This window comes from Hippocampus comes, unplaced genomic scaffold (assembly GCF_001891065.2).
Source record: "Hippocampus comes isolate QL1 unplaced genomic scaffold, H_comes_QL1_v1.1 scaffold109, whole genome shotgun sequence".
Classification (NCBI taxonomy): Eukaryota; Metazoa; Chordata; class Actinopteri; order Syngnathiformes; family Syngnathidae; genus Hippocampus; species Hippocampus comes.
This window is the reverse complement of record NW_017805274.1, coordinates 1151446-1161752: the sequence shown is the minus strand read 5'-3', so window position 1 is coordinate 1161752 and position 10307 is coordinate 1151446. Positions and strand designations below refer to the sequence as shown.

General features: G+C 46.1%; 3 protein-coding genes across 4 annotated transcripts in view; 2 read left to right on the top strand and 1 right to left on the bottom strand.

Moving 5' to 3' along the window:
• Positions 1–912, top strand: part of ufm1 (ubiquitin-fold modifier 1) — a 3335-nt gene extending 2423 nt beyond the window's left edge. Inside the window, exons 5-6 of the mRNA XM_019869544.1 lie at positions 115–147; positions 423–912. Coding sequence (XP_019725103.1) covers positions 115–147; positions 423–526 — 137 coding nt within the window. The 3' untranslated portion in view covers positions 527–912. The remainder of the gene's footprint in view (positions 1–114; positions 148–422) is intronic.
• A 1672-nt stretch (positions 913–2584) lies between these two features.
• On the top strand, positions 2585–8292 carry smad9 (SMAD family member 9). Of its 2 annotated transcripts, none has more exons than XM_019869525.1 (10): positions 2585–2744; positions 3495–3619; positions 4424–4496; positions 5140–5394; positions 5936–6151; positions 6362–6631; positions 6909–7016; positions 7079–7300; positions 7403–7659; positions 7889–8292. In XM_019869525.1, the coding sequence occupies exons 1-10, from the start codon at positions 2585–2587 to the stop codon at positions 8030–8032; spliced, it is 1830 nt and encodes a 609-aa protein (XP_019725084.1). In that variant the 3' UTR covers positions 8033–8292. The 2 variants fall into 2 exon arrangements, with proteins under 2 accessions (XP_019725084.1, XP_019725085.1); XM_019869526.1 differs by having other exon boundaries at positions 2638–2740.
• Positions 8293–8594: 302 nt separating this feature from the next.
• rfxap (regulatory factor X-associated protein) lies at positions 8595–10083 on the bottom strand. Its single transcript, XM_019869540.1, has 3 exons — positions 9412–10083; positions 8994–9104; positions 8595–8774 (listed from the first exon to the last, which is right to left on the bottom strand). Exons 1-3 carry the CDS (start codon positions 9832–9834, stop codon positions 8667–8669), a joined length of 642 nt encoding a protein of 213 aa, XP_019725099.1. The 5' UTR covers positions 9835–10083; the 3' UTR covers positions 8595–8666.
• Between the last annotated feature and the right edge of the window lie 224 nt (positions 10084–10307).

Here is a 10307-nt window from a genome sequence, read left to right as displayed (position 1 = left end):
GCTGAATGAGGAAGGGACACCACCCGATGGGTGAGACGAGGATTTTTTTTTTTTTATACATATATATAATATGTATGTATGTTTTTTTCAACATGCTGCATTCTCTCCTTGCAGATGGAATAGGAATCAACCCTGCGCAAACAGCAGGTGAGCTGTGATATTCATTGGTCAATAATATGCTACTCACAAATAGCATAAATATTTTGAATTAGAATAAAAATATTTAACCTCAATGGAAATGTTGACATTTAAAATATTATTATTATTATTATTATTTATTTTTTGGTCACATTTTGAACATGTCTGACTATTCAGAAACAGGATGATTCAAATGCGCTGCCTCATGACACCCGGCCACTGTCGCAGTTTTCTGTCGCTCCGGCTGTACCTTCCTCGCATTTTTTTCTCCTGTGCGCTTGCAGGCAATGTGTTCCTGAAGCACGGCTCGGAGCTGCGTATCATCCCCAGAGACCGAGTGGGAGGACGAGGAGACAGACGCCACTCGTCTCCTTGGCGGAGACCGTGACCAGACCTCTCCTCCTGCCCTATTTATGTACTGCTCTCCCATGTGTGTGTTTGTGTGTACATCTACACTCATAATGGCACGCCGCATGCTGCCCGCTGGGCGTTCCTCAGTAAGTGTATGTCAACATCTTCATTCTTAATCTTCATGAATGACAATAAAACGCCACTCACATAACGCGCGACAACTTATTGGACCATATTTGGTAACTCATTGCACATTCCGGCCGCAAGAACGTTAACCCAGAACTTTGGTGTGTTGTCAAAACTTAGTTCCAGGGTAATTTACCAGGGCCTAAAGAAGGCCCTGCAAGGGTGGGATAATACGTTTGATCGGTTCAGGAACCAGTGGTGTTACTAATGAAAATTAAAAACAAACATTTAACCACAGACAATTGTGTCTCATTCATCATTGTTATCAAAAGGATTTTGGGGGGAGGCGTGGGGGTTAGTGAGTATTGCAAAAAAAAAAAAAATTAAAGCAGTCCTATTGTACTCAACAGATGTTTGTAATCATTTGACCCATCCGTGTTTATCGAGGCCTGAAAGAAGAACCTGCATGTGCAGTGCAGTACCTTCGAGAGGTCTGGGGACCTTTTGGATTTGCAACTCTGAACCCAGATTGGAATTTGTTTTAGTTGTAGGAACTGCAGTAGATATTTAAAGTCCACGCAGCCCTGTACAAATGCCATGTTTTTATTATATTTAAAAAAAAAAAAAAAGAGCCCAAGATAACTCATTTCAAAACTTAATGGTGAAACCAAATGGTGGCAGCGTCATGCTTTGAGGCTGTTTTACCTCAGCCGGAACGGACACCTCAGTCAAGGTGGAGCAAATTTCGAACCGTTTTTTTTTTTTTTGAGTGGGTTTACTGAAAGGACCTTTATATTGTGTTTATTTTCCATGCACACAGACTATTATCGTGTCTTTATCAAATTATGAACTGCAGATCTTTTCAATGCCCTGTCTAGCATTAATAAATGGATGCTTCATTCTTAATGTTTCAGGGAAAAAAAGTAAAAGTCTATTTATCCAGGTGCAGATCTCACACCTGTGTAAAGGTGTCCTCCGGTTACGTATGATCATTCTAATGCGTTTTTTTTTTTATTTGACTGCTGCAAGATTTCCCCCATGACTTGTCAAACACCAACAGGTACTATTTATGTGAAAACCTGTGGAAATGTGATGAGGAGACCGATAGTTCTCGGGACTGTTTCAAACTCCCCTTTGAACACTGTCTTCGCTCCCATACAAATACTTATTTACATGTGTTACTGTTTGTGATGAACTTGTGAGCCTTTTAAGACCAACAGGAGTGCGTTTCTATGGAACCTGTGCAAATATGGTGGTTATACAGACGGTTGTAGGGACGGTTTCAAATCGCCCACGACTGTCATCCCCTCCCTTCAATAAAAATACTGTACACACATTTACGGCATGTACAGTTTCAAGTTCCCCCACCATTTTCCTTAATTCAACACGCACTGGTATATGTAAAATCAATTTAAATATTTCAAATATTTTTTTGTGTATTTTGGTTGACGTTAGGAGTATAACTATGTATGAAACAATAGGCTTCTGTTGGTTCAATTGGTCAACTATCTTCTCAGACGTTGAACCAGCTCAACAGCGGACTTTGGTCGCGACACCGGGCCGGCCGACCGCAGCCTCTTTACAGCGTGGAGGACGGTGGCCACTCCGCCGTCACACCAGACGAACCGCTGTGCAAAAAACGGGGACACGATGCTTTCCCCTCCTCCTGGCGGCGGCGGGGTGATGTTCCGCGGCAGTTGCTGTAAACTGTGAAAATGTCAAACTTGCAGACTGAGCGTCGCCAGCCAGGCTTGCGTCATTAACCGGACTAGACCGCCGCGGCACGGCGTCGTTCTGTATCCTTCCGCCCGCCTTACCGACCTCCCCACTTAAGGTAATGAAGTAACTTTCAATTTTAGTGACTTTAACGTGACAACGCGCATTTCTTTGGATATAATTTATTGTGAACCGGATTCGCCGTAAAATAAAGGCGTGATGCGTCAAGGACTTGACGCGCACACATGCAAACATGTTTGTCAGGTGGGAAGGCGGCGGAGGGATCTGGAGCGCCGGCGCTGCGGTTCCAGCCAGCCTGACGCCGCCGTGGCTGCAGAGTGGCGCTCCGGCTGGAGCCTGCAGGAGCCCTTCAGACTCCAGCGGGCCGGCCCGCCTCCGACCTGCGGCGGCAAGTGTGCAACATTAACACACGGGGCGGTTCCGCCCTTCACAACAATAACCTGCTATGTCAAGTACAGTACTATCCTGGTTTGGATTTTTACGCTGGCGGAGGTGGGAGAAAACGTCACTTTAAGTGTGAAGCATAAGCAAATTTCAAACAAGAGTACAGTACTATCCTGGTTAGGATTTTTACGCTGGCGGAGGTGGGAGAAAACGTCACTTTAAGTGTGAAGCATAAGCAAATTTCAAACAAGAGTACAGTACTATCCTGGTTTGGATTTTTACGCTGGCGGAGGTGGGAGAAAACGTCACTTTAAGTGTGAAGCATAAGCAAATTTCAAACAAGTCTCAAGTTATGTGGGTGTGTGTGTGCAGCACTTCGTCATCAAGTAAATGCAACACACTTGACATGGCGCATGACACGGACAGACACAAATACGCTCCACCCTCATGTAAACAACTTGGTCTAACTTTATTAGTAAGTTTATTTAACGCTAATATGTGGTACCCCTGCAGCTCTGCTTCGAACTTGGCTTGGGCGCGCTAGTGCGTCACCTGCTTGTCAAAGTGTCTCTTTCTCTCACCATGTCATTGGTGAAGCTTGTTGTGTGTTGTAAATTAGCTCCATTGTGATGTCAAAATATGGCAAAATTCACCAAAAGCTGTCTCACAGACGCTTGGTTTTTTTGAATCAACACCTGATGCGTCAGATTGACATAGTACGTCTCTGTTTAAATGCCGGAACTTTTGTTTTGAAACAGCCACAACGGATGCCCTCCACTCAAGTGCGCGCCCACGCAGTACTAACGCGCACCTTCTCGCTGGCTTCAGTCGCGACTCACCGCGTGGACTACTACGACCAGCTACTACGAATGCAAACGTGAAGGTGAGACGTTATTATTCATCACATACTCGTCATTTAAAGTTGTGGCCTTTATGTTGAAATCTTAATTTGGATGACTTTAACGTTTAATGCCATTCATGGTTTTGGGTTATAATGAACAGGGTGATTCATAATTAGTTTGAATCATGATTAAGAAATGGTGCTTGTTGTTTATGAATGACACTTGAGTGAGCGTTGCGTTCAGTTTAGTAGTTAGAGGGATCTGCCTTGTTTACTTTTTTTGTCGAGGAGTGGGCGTGAGGAAGAAGAAGAAGAGGAGGAGGAGGAAGGGGTTGGGGGGGGGGGTTCCTGGTGATAAAGCATTAGGTAATTGGACTATCTGAGCGGGCAGACTGTGTGACGCCGGCGTCCATAAAGCAGTTGTGTTTGAGTGTGTGTTTACTAGGCTATAGTGTGTACAAATAAAAGAATAGCATTTTCCCCCTTTTTCTATTGTTTAAGTCATCATGCAATATGTTTGACTTGTGTGACCTGTCAACTTCCGGTGTGATGCAGCATCATTGTGAGCAGATGATATGTGGACAAACCGAAAAGTAAACACACACACACATACACACACACACATACATACACACACACACACACACACACACACACACACACACACACACAGACACAGCCCTCCTCCTCCTCCTGTCCTGTGATGTGTTCTGGCCAGACAGTTTGGCTCCTGGGCGTCTTTCACAAGAGAAAGAGAGAAGCCACAAGAGGACCTTCCTCCTTGTCCTATTGCCTGGAAAATCTTCTTACTCCTCACCACCAGCATCTTCTCACCTTTCTTGACAGGCGTACTGGACTTGGCAGGACCATTTGGACAGTAAGGCGCTTTTCATCACTACATCCGGCGCAGGTCAAAAGGGTGAGTGTTTATCTGTTAACAGTTGTGGATGTGTTTTCACACTTGTGTAGCAGTAAACAATAAGTTGCTCATAGTGGTAAAGCCAGGAGTTGGTACGTTCCACATGGCCTCTGAATGAATGTTTTGTGACGAACCAATAGTGGTTAACTAATGCTGGTGCGACTGAGTCAAAATTAGTCGCTAATTCAAACGAAAAAACGAGAAGTCAGTGCGTTGTGACGAACCAATAGTGGTTAACTAATGCTGGTGCGATGAAGTCAAAATTAGTAGCTAATTAAAAAAAAAAAAAAAAAGAGAAGTCAGTGCGTTCAGTGACTCAACAATAAATTGGAAATAAATACGGGAATAACTTTTAAAAAATGACAAGATGGCTTCTTTATGGCCACATCCGGCACGTTATGAAAAGGCAATAACACATTTTAATATATGCTAACATTTGTTAACTTCAATTTTAAAGTTCTATGACAGTGAATCAGTAAAAAGTCACTAATTTAAAAAAAAAATTGCATCCAGCACGGATGATAATTGTTCACCTTTTCACACTTGAATGACAGCGAATCAACTAGAAACAAAAACTGTTTTTGAATTTTGTAAGAGAACAAATCAACAAGTGGCATCATTATCTTCTCACTTCTCTCAACAGATGCGGCAAACCTAGGCCAGAATCATCTCGATTCCAAGCATCAGGAACAAAAAGGCACCATGAACTCATCCACGTCCATCACGTCACTCTTCTCCTTCACCAGCCCGGCGGTGAAACGTCTGCTGGGCTGGAAGCAGGGCGACGAGGAGGAGAAGTGGGCAGAGAAAGCCGTGGACTCCCTGGTGAAGAAGCTCAAGAAGAAGAAAGGCGCCATGGAGGAGCTGGAGCGGGCCCTCAGTTGCCCCGGACAGCCCAGTGAGTGGCCATCTCTTTCAGTGAAATCCAGTGGGTTAAAATTATTGAAGTGACAGTTGGTTTTTTTGGCCCCTGATGATTTATGGCCACCAGTATAACCATCTACTCTTTGATGTTTTGAGATGGTGGTTAGGTGAAAATTAAATGTTTGATCTATGGCACCCAATTCAAACAATTACCGTTGATCTTTTAGTGTCAGGAGATCATAAAATCCACAGGTAGAAAATACTGTTTGTCAAAATGTAACCTGCCAGATCTATGGCCTCTCATTGCTTTGTGAAAACCTTCATAAGTAGAGGTGTAGAGAGGTACACCAACGCTTACACACAAAAGGAATACTGATCGACTTATGGCACCTGAATACAGCCACTAATATAATCCTGTATTTTATGTGTTCATAGATTTATAGCCCCTGATTGATTTGTGACAAACCAACATTTTTTGTGTGTTGGATCTCTATCACTGGCGTACCTGACCTTGCGTCCAAACAGGAAGTGTCACCCTCGTCCCCGTGTTGTCATCGTTATTTCCCCCTTGTCAGGCAAGTGCGTGACCATCCCGCGCTCACTAGACGGGAGGCTGCAGGTGTCGCACCGCAAGGGCCTGCCGCATGTCATCTACTGCCGCGTATGGCGCTGGCCGGACCTGCAGTCGCACCACGAGCTCAAGGCGCTCGACTGCTGTGAGTTTCCCTTCGGCTCCAAGCAGAAGGACATCTGTGTCAATCCATACCACTACCGACGTGTGGAAACGCCAGGTAAGAGTAAATCTGCCTCATCGGGCTGCTGTAGCAGTAAAAAGATGTGTGTTGTTATCTTCAGCGAATTGCAAAATGTATCCAAGGGTTTCTATTGATACGGTTATGCTTTCAGGTGTCAACGTGTTTGTCTGGCTCTTTTGTCTTTTTTGAAAAAGTTCAGCTCGGATCCTCGGGTGCCATTTTCTTTCATCCCTCTTTTCCTGCCAGTGTTGCCACCCGTCCTGGTGCCGCGCCACAGCGAGTTCAACCCGCAGCACAGCCTGCTGGCCAAGTTCCGCAATGCATCTCTGCACAACGAGCCGCTGATGCCACAGAACGCCACCTATCCGGAGTCTTTCCCGCCGCTACCAGGCTCCTCGTCCTCCTTTTCATCCTCGTCGCCGTCCTCCTCATCCCACGGACGCTCGCCCGCCTCACAGGGCTACCCCGACTCCCCCTGCAGCTCCACTGAGCCGGGTAGCCCTTACCACATTGCAGGTAAGACACCAGCCGGCTTATTTGCTGCCTAAACGGGTTGGACTCAAAATTGTCCTGTGATGATGGTATGATACGTAACATTAGCCCCTCGCAGCAAAAAGGTTCCAGGTTTGAATCCCGGCTTGGGGTCTTTTGTGTGATTGCGTGGGGCCAAGGTATATTTTATCTTACAAGTAAAAGAAATTGTGTATTTGAACCTGACGATTAGCATGGGACTTCAGGATTTCGTGTTGTTTGGCCATGAAAATGTACCTTTTTTTTTTCTCCCCCCCATCAGAAACTCCCCCTCCACCGTACAGCATGATGGAGTCGAACCCACAGGAGGACGTGAAGCCTGGCAACTCCACGGAAACCACCAAGCTTACCTTCTCCGCGCCACATAGAGGCAAGTTCAGCTTCTTCGAGCGTGACCTCCAGATGTTCCGACACTTTCCGTCCGTCCTCCAGATTTGCGTCCCGTGTGCTACGAGGAGCCCGAGTACTGGTGCTCCATCGCCTACTACGAGCTGAACAACCGGGTGGGCGAGACTTTCCACGCGTCGTCACGCAGCGTGCTGGTGGACGGCTTCACCGACCCGTCCAACAACAAGAACCGCTTCTGCCTCGGCCTGCTGTCCAACGTCAACCGCAACTCCACCATCGAGCACACGCGGCGACACATCGGCAAAGGTCAGTTTGCCGTGAATCATTGCAGCCCCCTGACCGTGATAGTTTTCCGACACGGATTTGTCGCGAGGTCATAAATCAATGCCCCCCCCATGGCTCTCCCAGGCTTGCACTTGTATTACGTGGGTGGCGAGGTGTACGCCGAGTGCCTGAGCGACAGCAGCGTGTTCGTGCAGAGCCGCAACTGCAACTTCCAGCACGGCTTCCACGCCACCACCGTTTGCAAGATCCCCAGTGGCTGCAGCCTGAAGATCTTCAACAACCAGCTCTTTGCGCAGCTGCTCGCACAGTCCGTCAACCACGGCTTCGAGGTGGTCTACGAGCTCACCAAGATGTGCACCATCCGCATGAGCTTTGTCAAGGTAAGACGTGCTCGCCGCAATTTAAAATCCGCACGAGCTGCCCGTTCGGACGGAACCTCTTGTGTTAGCCTTTATTTTATGAGTTCGGCCAAGCGACGCGAATGTGGTACGGGGACATGATGCCAAAAGTTAAAAAAGCCACGTTTAAATATTCATCACCAGATGACAGATGGTTGAAAACGTTGCTTTTATTTCAGTGAAGTGACAAAGCTTTTTTTTTTTCTTCTAGGGTTGGGGGGCTGAGTACCACCGCCAGGATGTGACCAGCACCCCCTGCTGGATCGAAGTGCATCTACATGGTCCCCTCCAATGGCTGGACAAGGTCCTCACCCAAATGGGCTCACCGCACAACCCCATCTCGTCTGTGTCGTAGAAAACGGGCGGGTGGCTGTGGAAGGCGGCGTTTGTGATGAGGGCACAGCCCCTCCAGAAGCTTCCAGGATGTGGTCCTTGTTTACTGTGAGACTGACTTGCATTTGGCTTCTGTACGGCTTTGTTGTTTTCTTGTGCATGCCTACGGCACTTCAAGACACGTAGCGCTTCTTTGTGAGTTCAATTTGTCTTTTAATATTATTCTAATGTCCCGACCAATGTTTGTTTGTACTTATATTAAATGTTTTTTTGAGGCTAAAATGGATTTGGTGTTTTATTTTTTTACAAGGGATTATTATCAGGCTAGAGATATGCCCATAAATACAAATTGGTAACACAAAGCTGCTCGATGCAAATCAAGAGTTTCACTAATTGAAATATTATTTTGTTTGCTGCGGGGGTGAAAGAGCTTGTGACCAGAAAACATTTTTGTTTTGTTTTCTTTGTCCGTGAGTGCAATTTTTACATCAGCAACATTGAGTCATTGGAACTTTTTCAAAAACCTACAGTGGAAAAAACTCTTGGTATGAACAAAAAAAAAAAAAAATGAAATCATCAACTACAACAACAAAATGCACCACAAACTTCTTAACTGTACATACAATAAATAATAGCGCGACTGAGTATTAGGAGCGTCAACAGCCGCTGAAGTTGTGCTGCAGCGCCAGACTTCGACTCTGCACAGCCAGGATGTGCTGCTGCTGCTGCAAGAAGTGAATCACCTCGGGACTCCTCAGCAGTGACTGGTGGACAACAGCACAGCGTATGAGCATGAAAAATAGCAAACTATAGTATGCCACTCTATCATGAAAATTTGTGGTTTATACAGATATGTTTTTTTTTAATATACATTCAAATAAGTTCGTTTTTTTTTTTTGTATGATCAATATACGCTATAGTGCAAGGATGGATTATCAACAGGGTGTTCACTGTGTGTTGTGGTTATGGTGATGACGACTTACCAGTCTTTTTTGGTTGAGCACCTGCTCAATGAGGGAGGGTCTGGCCGGCCGGTCCCCCATCACCCCTAAACGCTGCTTGTTGACAGACACAGGACGCTCTTCACAGTTGTCCTGAAACCAAACAATAAACATTAGTTTGGCAGACAATGAACAACTCAAAATAAGAGGATTTCAGAAAGGAATGACTTGAATCACGAGCATGGTTGTGCTAAACATAGTATCATGCGTTCAACAATAGCAGTTGGCTGAAGAAAAGGACAAATACCTAAAAATATGCGTATATTTGACACATATCAATAAGCTTTTCGTACGAAAAGCGCGGGTTTGACACTCCCGCCCCTCCCAAAAAAGAAATGAAAATCATTCTCCAAAAAATCCGCGAGTAGGCGGGGGTTTCACTGTAGCGTGGGGGACTGACGTCAATTTTGTTGGTTGACATGGCCTGGTCGCTTTTCTTCTTCTTGTACTTGTCCTTGTACATCTTGTTGCGGTGCTTCTTGCACATCCACGGCTTGCGTTGCTTGGCCACCTGCGTGGTGGTCTCAGTACAGCCGTCGTAAGTGCACTGCTTCGGCGCGGTGCCGTCGCCCTCCGACGCCTCGTCGTCGTTCAGCTCCTCGGGGCTGCCGGCGCCGTCCCGCGGGTCGGACGCATCCAGCACATCGCTTTCCTCGTCGGCGTCGTCCAGGTCCATGAGGTCGGTGGCCTCCATGGGGATGAGCGTGATCACGTCGCGGCTGTCCACCGAGCGGCTGTCTCCCACGATGTAGCGCTGGCCGTCCTTGGTGAGTAGGATGGCCTTCGAAGAGTCCTTGCGGACCGTAGCTTCGTCGTCGCTCATGTTCGTAAAATGCAAGAAAAAGGCAACCGGCAAGGAGCTACGAGACGCTAATAACACGCTCGCGGTGGCTAACGAGCGTCCGCCTCAAGTCTGTCTGTGTTAGCAGCGATTTGGCAGCATTTTACGCACTTACTAAAATAAAATTAAGGATACGGTTCTTAAATACACCACGTTATGTGACCAGGGACGTGGTTGTTGCTAAAAATATGACAGCCATTGACAGGTCTTCTTCTTCGTCTTCTTTTACACTTCGCCCCAATCAGCTTCCTGCGTTAGAGCGCATCCTAGAGGATATAGAATGGCACACGCATGTTCATTTTAAATCAACGCAGTACAGTATTTGAAATAATAATTCAATCAAATTTAATGTCATGTGAAATATATTTTCAATATTTTTTGTTGAGAAAATTATATCCCTTTATTCAAGAGAAAATGTGTTGTTTTTTTCAGCGAAAACGCTTGACGATACGTGG

Coding starts and splice junctions, on each gene's coding strand:
- rfxap (XM_019869540.1), bottom strand. CDS start 9,834: ATGAGCGACGACGAAGCTACGGTCCGCAAGGACTCTTCGAAGGCCATC. Junction 9,105..9,411: donor TGTCAACCAACAAAATTGAC/GTCAGTCCCCCA, acceptor GTTTGGTTTCAG/GACAACTGTGAAGAGCGTCC. Junction 8,775..8,993: donor TGCTCAACCAAAAAAGACTG/GTAAGTCGTCAT, acceptor GTTGTCCACCAG/TCACTGCTGAGGAGTCCCGA.
- smad9 (XM_019869525.1), top strand. CDS start 2,585: ATGTTTGTCAGGTGGGAAGGCGGCGGAGGGATCTGGAGCGCCGGCGCT. Junction 6,632..6,908: donor TAGCCCTTACCACATTGCAG/GTAAGACACCAG, acceptor CCCCCCCATCAG/AAACTCCCCCTCCACCGTAC. Junction 7,017..7,078: donor CTTCTCCGCGCCACATAGAG/GCAAGTTCAGCT, acceptor TCCGTCCTCCAG/ATTTGCGTCCCGTGTGCTAC.